The 17,368-nt window shown below is 39.6% G+C and overlaps 2 protein-coding genes across 3 annotated transcripts; one reads left to right on the top strand and one right to left on the bottom strand.

Annotated features, from left to right (window-relative positions):
• Window positions 1–249: 249 nt before the first annotated feature.
• PLEKHA3 (pleckstrin homology domain containing A3) lies at window positions 250–11,586 on the bottom strand (the record flags this gene model as incomplete). 2 transcript variants are annotated; one of them, XM_082001780.1, is made up of 8 exons in its annotated part: window positions 11,497–11,586; window positions 7,498–7,614; window positions 5,881–6,036; window positions 5,078–5,214; window positions 3,909–4,073; window positions 2,686–2,729; window positions 2,034–2,149; window positions 250–377 (listed from the first exon to the last, which is right to left on the bottom strand). In XM_082001780.1, the coding sequence occupies exons 1-8, from the start codon at window positions 11,534–11,536 to the stop codon at window positions 250–252; spliced, it is 903 nt and encodes a 300-aa protein (XP_081857906.1). In that variant the 5' UTR covers window positions 11,537–11,586. The 2 variants fall into 2 exon arrangements, with proteins under 2 accessions (XP_081857906.1, XP_081857905.1); XM_082001779.1 differs by having other exon boundaries at window positions 269–396.
• A 340-nt stretch (window positions 11,587–11,926) lies between these two features.
• FKBP7 (FKBP prolyl isomerase 7) lies at window positions 11,927–16,987 on the top strand. The gene is made up of 4 exons (XM_082001485.1): window positions 11,927–12,165; window positions 13,715–13,866; window positions 16,124–16,257; window positions 16,578–16,987. Exons 1-4 carry the CDS (start codon window positions 11,957–11,959, stop codon window positions 16,737–16,739), a joined length of 657 nt encoding a protein of 218 aa, XP_081857611.1. The 5' UTR covers window positions 11,927–11,956; the 3' UTR covers window positions 16,740–16,987.
• Window positions 16,988–17,368: the final 381 nt, after the last annotated feature.

The raw sequence follows: 17,368 nt of genomic DNA, 5'->3' as shown, positions 1-17,368 counted from the left end.
AGAGCTACATTTACAAATGTGGATGCTTGTCTGATAAGCCATCATTTGTTCCAAAAAATGCACATTCAAACTGTGAAATATTAGGAAAATACTCTTGCAAATAAACTATATAAAGATAAAATACACTTCAAAGATAGTTTTTATGTTATTCTATAAAGTGCAGAGAAATCCTTCTAAAAAGGGAAATGACTACTTTCTATAACAACAATATAATTACAGCAGCCTTTGCATAGCATTATTTATAGAAAATTAAATACTTTTAGTTTCTTCAAGAAGAAAAGGATGAAAGAGTCTCTTCCAGTTCTGATCTTTCCTTTGATACTGATCTATTTTCTTCAGGAATGGTTGATGATACCAGGTCTCCATTGACAGCACTTCTAGAACAGTGAGCAGATCCTATGAAGATATCAATAAGTATTTAATTTTAAACCCCAGAAAACCTCACCCAATCTGGCAGTTATTCTATTTGCCGACTATTTCCTATACATGAGCAACCAGCAGCATAATTACTCTGGACTTTTCCTGAAATACCATGCTCAAGGATGATGGATATGAAGAATGTTCAGCTAGTATAAATTAAGCAATTTTTAATTTTTTTTTTTTTTTAAACACAGTGATTTTTACATTATAAAGGACAGTAATCTGTGAGATGTAGATGTATTCTGTATGAGGAACACATGAACATTTTTTAAAGAACTGATGCATTGATAAGCATTTAATTAAAACATTTTCTATTATTAAAATGAAATGGATGACTTACTGCAAGTTGAGTATTGCTAGGCTACCTGACAGGAAAGAGAAAGAACTAAGATAACTGGAAGGTAGCAGAGGGAAATTCTACCACAGTAAAAGAAAAACAGAGAAACTGAGCTAGAAATTAAAGCTACATAGTAAGGAACCAAAAAAGCCTGATATTAGCAGAAACACAGAAGACAAAGACTCTTCTCAGCCATCCTGAAAACAGTCAGACTGGGTAACCAACACCAGAAGGTAAGATGGTAACAACAAAAGCCTTGTGTTACAGGAAGCCAAACTTATGTGCACCACAGTAGCGATGAGACATAGAATAGGATCTAAACTGAGTTTATTAGCTTGGGATACATGCTGGAATACCCTATGCTGGTAGCAGACAAGTGAGGTGAAAAAGTGGTCACCCTGCAACATGTGAGCATCAGAGAACCAAGGAAATGGTGCGGGGGTGCAAATACTTGCTTCATGGTAGAATGTAAAGCATTAATACCTCTTTAGGCTTACGTGAGCTTTCAGCAACGCACAGGCCTCAAGTTTTTCAATCAAAGCGAGGCACTAGACACTCCAAAAGGAAGCAAGACTAAACCAGAACTAGTCAAGAAGAACTAGTCAAGTAAAAGTCTCCCTGAGAGGAGTTAGAATGGAGTCAAAATGACATCAAGATTCAAAAGGAAAAGCCACAGAAGAACTGGCTACTAACTCGGTAGGCCTGTTTTATCAGGAGGGAATAATACTCTGATCATGACACAATTCCATCATTTTTGGGTTGCTTTTATTTATTATTGGCAAGGCTGCACTCTTTTCAGAACAGCGCTGTTCTCTACCAAAGGCAAGCAGCCACTGAAATGAACCATCTTTCCACAATGCACTGGGTGGAAATTACCCCCCACCACTCACAAGGGCCACAGAAAGGAAAATTTGTTTTGTGACAACAAGCAGGTGGCAAACAACAGTATTCCACACCACTTACATGTAAAATTCTATTAGTACAAACATCCTTTTTCTGGTTATGCCTGTATTTTACCTTGCCAGTAGTCTCACTGATTTCAATACAATGCCAGCTGTAAGATCCTTTTCAATACGAATGAAAGCCAGCAAAAGTCAGATGCGTAACAAACTACACAAGTGCTTTGATTTAATATAGGAATCTTACAACCAAAACTTTGTGTTACTATGAAAACTTCCTTCCTCATGCCGATATCAGCACTAGAACAGCTGCTGTAAACAGGCTAATAACTTGCACAGAAAGATACAGAAGAAAAACATCCCCCTTCCAAACTTACTCTGAGAATCCTCAAAGGGAGTATCACTGTGAGATTCTGTATCCGAGTATGTTCGTCTGTGTCGCTGTGAAAATCGGTGAAGGGATGAAATCGGTTCTTTTGCAGAGTGATTACTCCTACAGAAGAAATGAGATCTATTAGTAAGCAAAATCTGTAACAACCCACACAAACTTAATATACTTAAATTTAAAATAATTTTGGTGCTTACATTGAACTGTTAGTATCGATGTTTTTCACTATACTAAACTAAAAATGGCACAGTACACCGAACATTCTTAATTTTCACAATTATAAAGCCTGAAAATGGAAATAAACATCTAATATAGTCTTCGCATGCAGAAGGAAATAATTTGAGAATCTGAAATACTGACCCAAAAAGAATGTCTGAGTTTCAAGCCCTATGTCCAATTTCACGAACTTGTCAGAATAAGTCATTTGCATAAAGTTTCTAGCATCAAGACATTTTTATAGTGTATTAGAGACAGCAGCTGCATTATTTGCCACCGACACTGATAATCTGCACCCTTAATTTACGCTGTTTAATTTTTTTCCCCCAGGTGAACAGTTCTTTGCACATTTTGATTTTAATGCTAGCAGGTTCAAGGAGGTTTTTTCAGACATAAGAAAAGAGCTTAACGAAATAGAAAATTACCTTTCTGAATAGCAAGGACCAGGGTGACTAATGGAACGCTTCATCTAGGAAAAAGATGAAACAAAACAAAAAAAAAAAAAGCCACACCAAAAATGTCACTAGCTACTCATAAGAATAATATGCATACCTACATTAATTTTTCTTTTATTTACAATCTCTACAAAGAGGGAGAGCAATCTTTTTTTTTAATTAAAAAATTTAAAAGCAACCATTCTTAGTTAAAAATCCGATTTAACTATACGAAAACAAACAGCTCGCCATCAATACTAAAAGTTTTAAAGCATTCACGCAGGAAATAGTTTACTACAAAAAATACTATTTGTTTCTATAGAATACATTCTCTCTTGTTCCAAAATTACTCAGAGCCATTTGTTAATTGCTATGATGTACAGAAATATCAAGACATTTTTCCTCTACCAAATGCCAGCTTAAATTCCCCATTACACAATAAAGCCAAATCCTGCCTCTTGATTCCTTGTGGTTCTTCTGATATCACTGTCAAATCTGTATGCATATCAAATAAAGTTATTAATTTAAATCAGGAATTATCAGCTTTGTAAGTAAATTGATTGAAGATAAAGAGACAAGAGATCCAAGTGCAAAGAAAGGGATTCCCACAACAAAATCCCACAATACAGCTCATCTTGGAATCTATACATAGGATGGAGAAGACATTTAAGAGAATTCCACATACAACGTCCTTCCACGGGAAATAATCAGTAGCAAAGAGTTATGCAAGTAGTGTCTTTACCATTATTTACCTTTTTGTTAAATACGGGCATGTTAGATTAATACAACATTTTGAATTATATACACTGAAAGATATGCTATCTTGCTGAAGTACTTCAAGCCACAAGGCACTTATCTGTTTCAACAGGAGGCAAGGTTATGAAATTTTTTAAGATCAGTGTATAGCTAGCATTCTAAAAAACAAAGAAACAGCTGAACTGAGGAAAAGTTAAACCTCATTCATTTATGAGATACCTCATTACAAGGTCTTGACCTGTACGATAAATTACACTGATTATGTAAAGGCTAGCAAACAAAGACTGGGAAGGGAAAATTATTGATTTATATTTAGGACCAGTACTGAGCATAACAGAGTCAAGATGTCAACCGTTGACATCACAGCACATAGCCATAGCGTAATCTTTTGACATCCTTCCCCCCATCCAAGCAACAATACAACACTTATTAAAAATAGTATTTAAAAAGGTCTAAACCATTTGGACAGGTGATGGTGACACAGGAGAAACTAAGGGATCAGAGTGAGGCAGCTGGAACATTTCTGGCTTAAACTTGGCATTAGCGATCTTCACACATTCTTCAAGTGTGGTGATAAAGGTATTACATGTGGCACTAAGCAAGGAAGAGGCTTCATTCATGTTCTGAAAATAAATGAAAGCACAAACATAAGCAAAAAAAAAAAAAAAACCACCAAACCTGAAAAGATGCAAATACAACTCCCTCACCACCACTCCCACACACTAATCTCCCTCTTTACCACTAAGAACTTCCATTTCCCATTTTATTTAATCAAATGTACACTTTCCAATTAGGCTGATTTAAGCAAAACAGCGTGACAGCACTGTAATTTCCTTCTGATACCTGAATTTCTTTAGGGTATCAGCCAACAATGCCGCAACGTTTTTACTGCAAAGCTTGTCTCAGAGTGACTAACTGGTATCAGAAGATCATTCAGTGAAACAAATGAATTGCAGAAGAATGTGTAAACGGCTTTACTGCTCCAGTGCAAGGAGCCTGCAGGTCAGCTTCACCTTGCTGTAAACTGACAACAATTTGCTGTGTCATGACTAAGCATCAACCACTTGCTTTGCCGTAAGTGGACAACAGTATTGTCCATGTGCTGCTCAAGTGCGCAAAGAATGAAACCATTCATAATTTCCAGTACTAACTTTCACCAAAAAGCAAAAATACTAGAATAATTTTACTTGTGCATATTCGAAGAGACTTGTCTACACCGCAAGTTTCCAATACCCGTAACGCTAGCTTTCACTGATAACAACATGGAATACCCTCCCACAACAAAGTAGTAAAGAATGGGCAAACAACATGGTTTCAACTATTCTGCCCATCACAGAGATGCGAAACAAGACAAATTACTGCATAATTCATACGGCAGCTCTTCTGGCCTTTTAACCAAATGATGCAGTAACACAATTGCTTCCCAATGCATGTTACAATTACAGTTAAATCATCCAGGTATTTTATGCATATATAATCACCATTAGCATTACATACACACAAGCACTCAAAAATTCACCTTAGGTTAAATCTCCCAACATTAGGGAGATGAAAAGGCATTAAGACGTCGACAGAAACTTGTGTGTTACATAATGAGGTTCTCAACAGCATTCTAGAAATTCTGTACCTCAATGCTGGGAGGACAGCGAGTCTCATCATGGTGAACAAATTCCTGTATTGTATGAACTTGCTGCATTAAAAGATCACAGTAGAGACGAAGTTCGGACATTTTGGTTTTAAGAGATTCATTGGTCTCACTTATTTCTATTAAAAAATAAAGGAAATACCAATTTGTTGCATACAATGTATGCACACATCTTCATTTTTAAGCACTTTTCATTTAAATTTAAATATCTAATTTAAGAACTTTCACTTAATTTTGAGGAAAATTGGATTCTGGAATGAGTCAAGAACTGTATTTGAAGCAGACAATAGTTTGTACTTTTGGATAACTGATGCTAATTTAATGATCATTAAGAAAGAGCCACATTACTAGAAAAGATAAATTTGAAATCTTTCTTAGCTGCAATGTAATACAGAAAAGATTTAGTGGATTAAATTTATGCCCACAAGAGTGGCTGGAAATGGTTACATTAAGCCATCCAAGAAAAATTATGGGAAAAACAATACTAACTATAAAGAATCAAAACAGCAGAAATTAAATGGCTTCACAACAGCTACAAACAGCGTTTGTTCTTGTAACAATAAGTTGCTGGTATTTCAGCTTCTTAAGATAGAAGAGCTCAATGGTGGTGACCTCCAATTCAAACACCAAGGGGGAATTTACCATATAGATGACTAGAAATAATTACAACTTCTATTTAAAGACAATAATACTGACTTTCTACCACAATATTTGCACTATCATTACCTGAAAACAAGCATTTGAAAAAGTGGTAAGATTGTATATGCTCTAGGTAACATGCATACCTTTTTCTTTTTTTGTTCTGGTATCTGCTAAACAGGCTTTTGCACTCCCCAGTGCTACCAGCCACCTTTGCCTTTCGGCTGCATTAACTGCTTTCATATAGAAATGCTGCTCCCCTGGGATGATTAGCTCCATTCTTGTGCTGTCTGTTGCATGAACTTATGATAGAGGAGGGGGAAGAAAACAATTTTGAAAAAAAAAAAAACAAACAAAAAAAACAACCTCAGCTCAGTATTGGTTATTTATTAAATACCGATCAAAGTATTTTAAAATGTTCATTACAAACCCATAGTAATACAATAAGTCACAATGTACCACTGCCAAATAACAAAAAACCCAAAGATGCTCAACCCTTCTCCCCAGAATGCCTTCAAGTCAAGAGGTATGAGGAACATGAGACACCACACTGATGTCTTGGCCAGACTCAAGTACAATGGGGTTCCCTTTCTGCATTAACAATACACCGTGTATGGATCTGTAATAACTGCAGTATTCCAAACCTGGTCTAAACATGGCAAACTGAACAGTTTTGTGGAAAGGACAAGTATTTAGAGAGGACGAGGCTACAAACTGAAATAATCTCCCTTCTAGGTGAAATCTGGCTTCAGGCCGCTGAGTCCTAGAACCAAGAACTGAGGTGGACTTTGTTTACAGTCCATTATATTCAATACTACATCTTTAAACATGAAACTCAGCACAGTATTCAGTATCAACCACAGTTCCTCCAGACCCACTCTTCACTAGCCATGGATGCAGAAGAATGCACCAAATCCAGATTTCAACTATTACCTTCACCAAAAGAACAAGATGACAAGCAACATGAACATCTGGAATGTCCAAAAAATTGTATCTTCTACTTTGCATCACTGATTTCATCTACATCAAGGAAACAGTAACAAAAAGGAGTTGCCACATGAAAAATACTTGGTGGCCCATGTAAAATAAGTCCCACTTTTTAATATACGAATACCCATATCACAAGCCCAGTCATCTGCGGGTATCTGGGAAGAGGTTAAGAGTTGAAAGCGATGGAGAGTTAGACAACGCCTTGCTATTTGCCAACGAGGTAAACCTACAACTTAGGATACACTAAAGGCTAAACTCACACTCTGACACAAAAAGTTCACTTACTAACTCTCATACATCCATCACTTATGCACATGAAGAGCTGCAAACAGTGACAAAATGACTCAGGAAAACAAAAGACTAAACATCTTTGGTTTATGATAATCTCCCCTTTTGGGTCACTGCTGCTGCTCTTCTGAAAAAACAGCATTTATGAATCAGTCTCTTACCTGTGGTCAAAAAAGGGACAAGCAGTAGAACTAACAAACTAGCCGAGGTAACTTCAAGCGTAAGCCACATGCACACAACTATTTAAAACAAAATGGAATATATCGTGGGTTCTAAATCTCAAACCAGAGCTCTGTCAAAAACATTATTCTTTGTCGCAACTTCATAATTCACATCCATTTGTGAACTATAAAAGCGGTCACACTGGACTATAAATAAACAAAAATAAAGGAGAAAAAGCTTACAATGCAAAATGTATGTTGGGTGATCTTTTCTACTTCCCTGGCAGCTAAAGTTTCCTCAAGCAGAAATCTGTTAACTCTTACCTTTTATTTCACACACAGCCATCTTTATACTTCCTTTGCTGCCTTTGCAAACATCATCCTGTGAATCATAGTACGACAATATTCCATTGTCTAAAACAAACCACCGGGGCTGCCAACCTAGTGAGATCAAAATTGTGAAAAGGAAAGTTTAGTGTAATTACTAAATTGCAAATCAAATTCAGCTCTTTGGCTGTTAAAACTTTTATAAAAACCGCAAACACTAAGCTATTCATGTAACACACCAGGAAGTAAACAATCTGCATAATCTGAAGACCAGAGCCACTCTATAACCAAACCAGTATCATATGGATATTTCACTCCCATTCTTTCTGGACACAATATCAGCAGTATTTCAGTTTTCACTATATTTCATTCTAGAGCAAAATTAAATTTTCATTTAGCCACCAAGGAATCCTATTTTGAAGGCTGAATTACATACCTCTGAAGAAACACTCTCATTCAAGTACATTTTTGAGGTAGACTTCCCTAAGATTGTAGGATCTTATTTCTAAGTCAACAAGTAAGTTACTAATGTCACAAACTGCTATGCAATGGTCTCCTCTGCCTACTGTATGTCAGTGAAAACTTGTATATTCCACACGTAACTACGGACACACCATTTTCTCTGGAAGTAGCCCAGCTCCATCACTCAATAACAATTTAATGTCAGGCACTATGCAGGCAACTGAGACCTACCTTATACTCCTAGGTCTATTTGTGAACCTCCACTAAGGTTCTCACCAGCTTTGCATTAGCAAAATTATATGATGATCTCTGACTTTACTACATCTATAAAACAGAGCACTTTATGCACAGATGCAAGTATCTGCAAGAACTCTATGCAGCTTTACATCACATAGTAAATTATTGTCATGGGCCCTCTTGATTTAAAGTATATTAGCATTCCCCCTCCCCCCCCCCCGCTTTTTTTTTTTTCCTCTTTCCTTTTTTAACAGCTATTTCATAAAACTCAACACTCATTGGAATAGGTGCCCTAATGTCTAATATTACTAAATGCAAACCATTTTGCCTAGTAAATCACCTTTGTTTCTAAAAATAACATAGAATTAAAATATTCCAGTAGAGCATAACAATTATGCTGGCCCATTACAGTCTGGGTCAGCTGTACAATAGGAGCAGATTATCCCTCTATTTAACAACTCGACATCAAACTTCCTGCTTGGCGTAGGGTTTGGAACAGCAACAACTGCATGGCCAGGAACTCCAAGTATTTCGCGATATGGTGGTGCGGTCCACCGTGCTTACCCATTGCCATTCCAACAGAGCAAGCTGCAACCATCCAGCAGCACTCTATTATAACACAGGAGGCTTAATCAAGTATCGGACTCTTGAAAATCAGCTAAAGGCTTCAGAATACCCACATTAAGTCACTACAAGTTTTAACACTAACTCACTAAGTGTAAGACCAGGCCCCATTCCATCATGTCACAATTCCATGATAAGGAAATGATAACATGTAACTATTTTTAAAATTTATTAGCTATAATGGTAAGCATCTGTGTCTTTCAAAATGCAGAGCAGTAACTAATAAGCACATCCACACTCGAATATAAAAACAGAATGAAAAAAAGTACAAACATTGAGGGATATCAACTCCCACAGGAAATACTTCAAAATTATGTACACATGTACGTCACCACTTATTCTCAAAGAATATGCAACCAGTCATGAAATGATTGTACTGAACGCCCTGCCCTGTAAAATGCAGCTTACAAATGTACTGATGATGTTTTTCCTGATACACTGTGTTGCAAAACATTGACTCTGTGCTGTCCTTATCTCTTAAGTGCATGCCCAGCTGGTAAGTCCGTGCACACGCCCATCTCAGTGGTCCGATTCTGATAAAAAGAGACCCGACATGGATGATTATTCCAGCCTCAAATTATGCAGGTATTGGAAAAAAGAGAAGCAAAGGATTTAAAAGACTCCAAGTGCCTCACAGAAGCAAGCTCTTCTGAAATTGGGCAGTGTCCTATGTTTTAACAAAATACCTCACAAATTTGTACTTCACAAATTCTTAGTTGCACACGTATTATTTAAGGGGGGGGGGGGGGAAGCTGTATTTCTGGTTTGCTTTCAGTGAAGGAGGAAACTTAAATGTTTTCCACAATGCTTCAGCAACAATAACAAGCTCCTTTGCTGCTTGGCTTCTACCGTTAATGGCAACAAGTACTACAGCCTATTTCTGGCTACAACAATAGACAGTAGAGTAACAAGAAAGTTGGTAACAACATTAAAAAGTTTCACTAATTAATAATTAGATTTATTTTTTTTATTTTGCTGTTCCTCCTATACTCCAGATATTGTAGGGAATTCCTGTCACACTGTAATTTTGAGATACAAGCGCAGATGCTCTCAGTTGGCCAGCACACACAGAAGGAAGGGTTTTGCAGTTTGCTATTTTGGAGAGCTACTGACTTTTAGCAGAAGTTAGCTGTATATTGATATAACAGTCTATTGTGTGTACAGCATCCACAGTTATTGTTGAATATTTACTTATTAAATAGCTTCCCATTTGAAGTTTGTTAATATCAAACACTACAAGGGCTCAATTACCTGTGACCTTTTACTACATTAACGGTTTTGATTACATAAGTGAAAGTGACAATTTCCATTCTATTTTGAAAAGAAACTTGTACTCGTTATTTCTTTCATAACCACAATTTTTCCTCTATGTGTTTTCTCCACATTTTTTGTGAGGAAGTGACAAAGGTATCTTATCAAATATCTGCAAAATACGAATTATGCTCTGTACGCTTGAATTCACAACAAATGCACGTAACCCTTGCAACACGGCCCACGTTTTATAAATCTTCAGAATTGAGTTTCACACAACTCTACATTCAAAATCAGGATATACTGAAGAACAAGAGGGCAAAGAGTATAAGCCAAAACAGTCAAACATGAGGCCCGATTAAACATAGTATATGATCCAGCACTGATCTGCTCTGGAGGAGCAATTAGTTCTATCACAGTGTCAGAAGAGAAATCTGTTTCACCTTGACAGCACCATCTATGCATTGCTATCTCCAGAGGCAGATGGGATCTCTATTATAACAGAGGATGAGGCAAACAAACCCAGACCTCGGATAGCAAATGCAGGTATTTGATGCGTTTCCGTCTGCAGCACTTCTAAAAATGTATTTTGTGAACACTTCACCCAGAACTACAGGTTTTTATATGTTTTACAGGCTAGAAAACAGGAGCACAGACTCAAAAAAAATTACCATCCAAAAGAGAATTCAGATTTTTACATTTGGCACAGAAGAGTTAAAGATGTAACCTTAAATGATTCCTCAGCCACAAGCAAGTATACCCTGCAAGTTCGTGTGCTGCAAATTAAAGCTATTATTGAGAGGAAACAGAGGTGAAGGGGAAAAATCCGACAGCTGGCCCGTTAGAATAAGACACTTCAGCCGGCGCTTCCGCGCAGTCTGCCCTGTTAAGAGTCCCTGACTAACTTGGCAAGGCGCAATCCTTGTCCCGAGAGGTCCTTGTCCTGGGGACAGCAGGAGACCTCGCGGGCCGGACACATCTCGGCTGTCGGGGACGCGCTGTTGCCCACGCCGCAGAGCTCCGAGGGAAGGGCGAAGGGGCTCGGCCCGGCGGAGAGGCCTGCCGCCACCCCACGCCACACACACGGAAGCGCTCGGGCAGCGCGGGCGACCGCCGTCCCCTGGCCCAGCCCCCGGAGCCGGCTGCCGGCCGCCCGCCGCGCCAGCCGCCTCAGGGGCGCCGGCAGCCTCCGCCGCGGGCGGCGCGACGCTCGGCCGCTCCCCAGCGGCTTGGCTCTAAGCACAAACGGCGAGCAATGTCTCAGCCAGCGTGTACAAAACAGCTCTCGGCCGCGCGCGGGACGCCGGGACCCCCCGACGCAGCAGCGGCGCCTCACGGATGAGCCCAAACCCCGCCGGAGCTGCAGGCCCCGGCCTCCCCCGCCCCAACCACCGGCCCCCAGCCCCGGCCCCCGCCTCCTACCCGCCAGGTAGTTGGTCCACTTGTACAGGACCCCCTCCATCGCTCAGAGCCCGACGCCGGGCCGCATCATCATCATCCTCCTCCTCCTCCTCCTCCTCCTCTGCCGCCGCCGCCGCCACGGGGATGGGCGCTCACCTCCCGTCCCCGACGCTACTAGCCCCTGCGCGTGCGGAGGCGGAGCCGCTCAGCTCAGGCGCGGCGGCCCGCGGCGGCCCCGGCGGCGCCACCCGCCCCGCGGGGCGCTTCGCATCTCCCATGCACGCCCGGCCGCGCTCCCTGGCCTCCGCCCCCGACGCCCTCCCGCCACCGTTTCCTGACGTTCCTTTCACTTCCTGAGCGGAGGGGGCCGGCCTGAGGAGCCGCCCGCCCCGCGGCTGCCTGGAGCGGGGGGTGAGACAATACCGCAGCGCAGGCTCGGCCCGGCGGGTCAGTGCCACGCCGGCGGCTTCCTCGAAGCGACATGGGCCGCGAGCTGGCCCTGCTCCTTCTGCCGCTGGCCCTGCTGGCGGCCCCGGCGCAGGCCGAAGTCGGTGCGGCAGCGGAGGAGGAGGTTAAAATAGAGGTGCTGCACCTCCCCGAGGCCTGCAGCCCGAAGAGCAAGAAGGGGGATCTGCTGAACGCGCACTACGACGGTTTCCTGGCCAGCGATGGATCCAAGTTTTACTGCAGGTGGGCCCCAGGGCACCGGGTGGGATGGAAGGGAAGGTGGGCCCTAGCCCGGCGGTGTACGACGTGGCACAGCTGGCCCGCTGCTCGCCCAACGTGCTCACAGCAGGGGGTCCACGCTAACTACCGTAGCATTAGTAATTTCCCCTCCCATCTCAGCTTTATTTTTCCTCAGCCGAGTGTTGAAGGATGCAGGATTTACCTAGATTCAGAGGAACCAGCGCTGCGGTAAGCTGGAAACCAAAGCTATGCTTGAGACTGGCGGCCGTCGCCAGCGAAGGGGGCTGACTAGGAGGGTCGCTGAGAGCCTGTAGCCCACACGTCACATGGAGAACCCTTTGGAAGGGCGAAAAAACCCCCACCATGTTGTCACAGCTACGTTCTGTGCTGTACTTGTGCAGAAAAACTCGGGCTTGGAGGATGAGCTCCTGGTATCGACACAGACTATTTTAGACAGAAACTTGAGTACAGCATGGACTTGTACATAGTTGGCATTGTGCAGGGCAGCCGCATTACACTTGAGGTTTGCAGTGTTTATGCCCCTTCCCTGTCACTGCTTCCATCTTCGATTTGTGCCGCTTTCCTCTTTGCCCCAGGGTTAGCAGGTTTAGGCTTTTGCTTTTTCACTTTGTTCCATCCATCTATCTTCAGGCTTGCACGGAAACTGTTGTGACAAAGCATTATTTTTACAGTACCTTGCTTTTAATGGTCGTGCATCCTACTAGTGAGGCAGGTGTTACCTGTGCAGAACTCTGGAGGAGAGTCTTTCCTTCAGGTATCTGGCTCATTCCTTACCCATACTTCAGACAGTACATACTTCAGATCAGACAGTAGCCTAGTTTAATACAAAATCTTGATTTGCTCCCCCCACTTGTATAATTTTAGAAAAAAATCAATATTGGATAATTGTACATTTAATAGTACCATTTTACTTTTCTTTGCCTGTTGAAGTGACTGATTTTGGCACATAGAGGTTGCCCTTTGACTTTTGCACTAGATGCTGCTCAGTCGCTGTTCAGTGTAGCTCGCATATGGGGCACACCTCACATGACCAGAAGCTGGCTCAAGCACTGAATACCTAAACCGAACAGAGCGGTGGGTGAGCACACAGTACTGCAGCCAAGATTGCCATGTTCCATGTATGCCCCGTCCCATCCCATCCGATGGTGATGTGAACTGCTGAAGACATTTGCACTTCCTAGCAGTGAATTGCTGCCAGCGCTCCTCTTCTTGCAGACTTCCCGCAGTGGCACCTTGTTTCTGGCATGCAGTGTATATGATCAGGAAGATTGGATGTTTTTGTAAGAAGTAAGGTTTTTTAAACTTGTTTTGATTTCAGGAGGAGGTTACCCATTATACATCTCAAGATTTGTCCTTAAATTAATTATAAATGTAGCAGAAAAACAGTGTTAATACTTTACATTCTTGCACTCTAAATATTCTTGTGTTTTAATAATCTAACATATGCTTTTACTGACTGCTAATTTTAAGTTATTTTTATATTAAAAAAATACTAAGTCCACTGTTATCCGCTCACAATTCTTTTTGATAGTCGGACGCAAAATGAAGGTCATCCAAAATGGTTCGTTCTGGGTGTTGGACAAGTCATAAAAGGGTTAGATATTGCTATGATGAATATGTGTCCTGGAGAAAAACGGAAAGTGATCATTCCTCCGTCATTAGCATATGGACAGCAAGGATACGGTAAAAAAGAAGTCTTAATACTAAACTCTGTCTTTCCGCTCTTTTACCCTTTCAAACATACAGTATTGTAAATGACTGTAAGAATTGGTGCTCCATTATTTTTGGAGGCTCTGAAGGTGATGACTGTAGCTGTGCAGCCTAATCCCGCTCATTCCTATGCAGTGTAAGTAATCCTCATCATAGACCCACACCCAGGCCTTGCAGTTTGCAGTAGAATTCAGTACATGGCAAACTCGATGTGTTTTTCCAAGTATTGCCATAATACGAAAAGTTGACAGCAAAAGGAAGATTTTCATAATTCATACCAGCACTTTTTGTCTTAATCTTTTATATTATATTCATGTTTAGTTTCTATTATTTGACTCCTACCTGCTTGGCCTTTTAATCACATTCTGCATCTTCAGAGCAAAATGGAATGTAATTCAGTGCATGCCACAGAATTAATCTAAGTGGAACTAATTTGTTTGAAATACTGCTTACATTCTGGATAGTTAATGGATGATACCATCACATTACATAATAATTGCAACAGTACAATACATGAAATCTGATTTGAGTTTATGATGCTTAAGTGTGCAGTCTGCTTTAAAAAAAAAGTTCCAGTAAGAGTTTATGCAGTGTTTCAGCACTCTTAATTGTAGATAACTTAAATTCATCTCTGACTTGGGTGTAGTAGTCTCTGTGAAAAGATAGCTCCCGCTCTGTAATAATTGTTTGGCAGCGATACTATGTCAGAATTCCATGCACCAGTTCCGTCTTTCATACAATTCCATTGTAGCCAGTGAAGTTTACTAGGAATAAATTTTTCCCCTTGAGCATAATGTTTAATAAGTAAGTCTCGTAACAACAAGGAAAAACACTGACACAAATAAAAGTATGTTCTTTAACACTAGTGTTAACTGTTTGTTCTAGGTAGCGCTTCAAGAAAGTACTATTTTCCTACAGCATACTTGTCCTCTGTCTCAGCATATTCCTGCATGCTGGGGAAGATGCCTGCCTAATCTTGAATTAGAAAAGATGCATGTGGCTTTCTAAATCTTTACATCTTTTTCCTTTGTTGGTATGTATATTTGTAAACTACTGGCACTGAACTCTAGTAGTGTATCTTGCTTTCATAAGTAATATACAAACCACGATTTATATTCAGATATATTTAAAACTTCTACATTTTTAAAGCTCATAAGATTAAAATATTTTGAATTCTGAAACCTGTCTTTTTTACTATGGATATTTTAGATGAGTAGTGTGAGTAATAGTTTTGTTTACCTTCTGTTTATAAACAAAGTAGAGTCTTCAGTTTTTCTTCAGTTTACGAAGGATGGGCGCAAGCTCAAAATTCTGTCAAAATTCCATCAAAATTGCAAGGTTACAATGTCATGTTCACTGGCCTTGGCTATGAATAGAAGCAACTTGCATGTTTACATTTTCATTTTACAGTGCATGATTTCTTGATGCTTTTTTGGCACTACTTTTAAACCTCGTTAGTTTGTTACTGTCTCTCTTCAGTTCCCTTTTTTTGCCAGATGCATGATAATTGACCTTTGATTATAGGCAGTGGTGTTTTTACATCAGGTACCAGAAAATGCTTTGACACAAGAATAATGAAGTCTAACATGGGGTTTTTTTTTTTCTTCAGAGACCAAACAAAATATTCCAGTAGCTTGGGGCTTTTTTTGTAAATCAAATGACTTACATTCTATTGCTTCCTTCTAGTGGGATGTATATTTTAAACACTATTTTTACATCAAGTCCTTTAACCATAGGTATAATTCATAGTAAGTTGTTAAAACCTGATACTGCTTACTTGTTTCTTCAGACAGAAAATACGTATGAGCATTTGTCTATTACTGTAATCTTTTACATCAAATTGCAGATACTTAATGAAAGCATATGTCTTAGAATCAGTTTCTCAATAAGTCCCATCATATGACAGTATGTGAAAGAGTGAGAACTTTAGAAATACTCATTTTTCATAACACAAGCCCCTCTCTTAATTTTTAAAAGTACCTGAATTGATATTAGCAATCTTATTTTGTTTCAGGGAAGTATATTGTTGGCAAATCTCTCAAGTTATTTACCTAACACAATCTGAACAATCTTCCTGTATAGCTGTTACTTAAATTCAGAGTTTAATCGGAATATTAACACAGCCTTTTTTAATTAAAAAATAAGATGCTTTACTTGTGAACTTATCATATATGTGATATCTGACCATAGTGTCTGATTTCTTAAATGCTTTTTTTTTTTTTATTCATAGCACAGGGCAAGATTCCACCCAATGCAACATTGATCTTTGAGATTGAACTTTATGCAGTAAATAGGGGACCTCGCAGCGTTGAAGCATTTAATCAAATAGACAAGGACAGTGACAAGAAACTCTCTGAACTTGAGGTAATATGATGTAACTAATTTAGAATAAATAATTTATAAAACTATAGGTATAGTTGCATTAGTGTTATCTTTACATGAGCTGCCTCTGCTGCTGTTCATCATGTAAAGATTCTGTGTGCTTACACAAACTACACTGTGTGATGTTGAAATTTGCTTTGATTAATACATTAGTGTATCTCAGAATTGCTGGGAAACAAAACTTTAGACGTGTCTGCACTGGAGTCACAATAAGTTATGTATATACCCCAAGTGTCCTTGAAGATAGCTGTTGAGTACTGACATAAAAGCCACCATGGTTGAACTTTTTTCTTTTCTTCTAGATAAGCCAGTATTTGAAAGAAGAATTTGCAAGAGATGGCAAAAACCGTCATCCCTCAGTCCATGATGAAATCTTAGCTGATATATTTAAGAAGAATGACCACGATGGAGATGGTTTCATATCAGCAAAGGAGTACAATGTCTACCAGCACGATGAACTCTAAGCACTTAAAAAAATATTTGGCTGATTTCCGGGCACTGAATTTTTAATAATAATATTTCATCACAGATTTTTTTTTTTTTTTTTATAGTGGCATCTTTTTATATCTCTTAAGGTGACTGTAAAAAAAATCTTATTTTTAACATTCAACTAATAAAATGTGTTAGCTATTTCAAAAGAAAGAAATAAAATTGGAAAACACCATGATCTATTAGTAGTTCCTGCGTCCTAATCTACAGTATTGCTCAGTAGTCTTTCTCATTGTGTAAAATACGGATGAAAGTAATTATTTCTGTCCTATCAAGCACACAAAAATGGTTCTAGTACCTGTTGACAGTTAGAATATAACTGACGAATACTTCTAAATCCCACTGTAAAATAAAAGGGGAAAACAATCCCAGGAAGGTAACTTGGTTAAACCCCTGCAGGCTCCTAGGCTAGCTGCTTGAAGCATTGCCGTTTGCAGCAAATTTAACTATAAAATTTATTTAACTTAAAATAAAAGAACACTGTCTATGGAATGTCAAGATAAAATCACAAACGTTTATAAAGCAACTTAAAATAGCTTCTTTGATGTAGTAGTAACATGAATAACTTGGTGTTCACAAAAAGCAGTGTTTTAAGTGGGTTTTT

Source organism: Phaethon aethereus (genome assembly GCF_964289735.1).
Source record: "Phaethon aethereus genome assembly, chromosome: 6".
Lineage (NCBI taxonomy): Eukaryota > Metazoa > Chordata > Aves > Phaethontiformes > Phaethontidae > Phaethon > Phaethon aethereus.
This window is presented reverse-complemented; position numbering and strand designations above follow the sequence as displayed.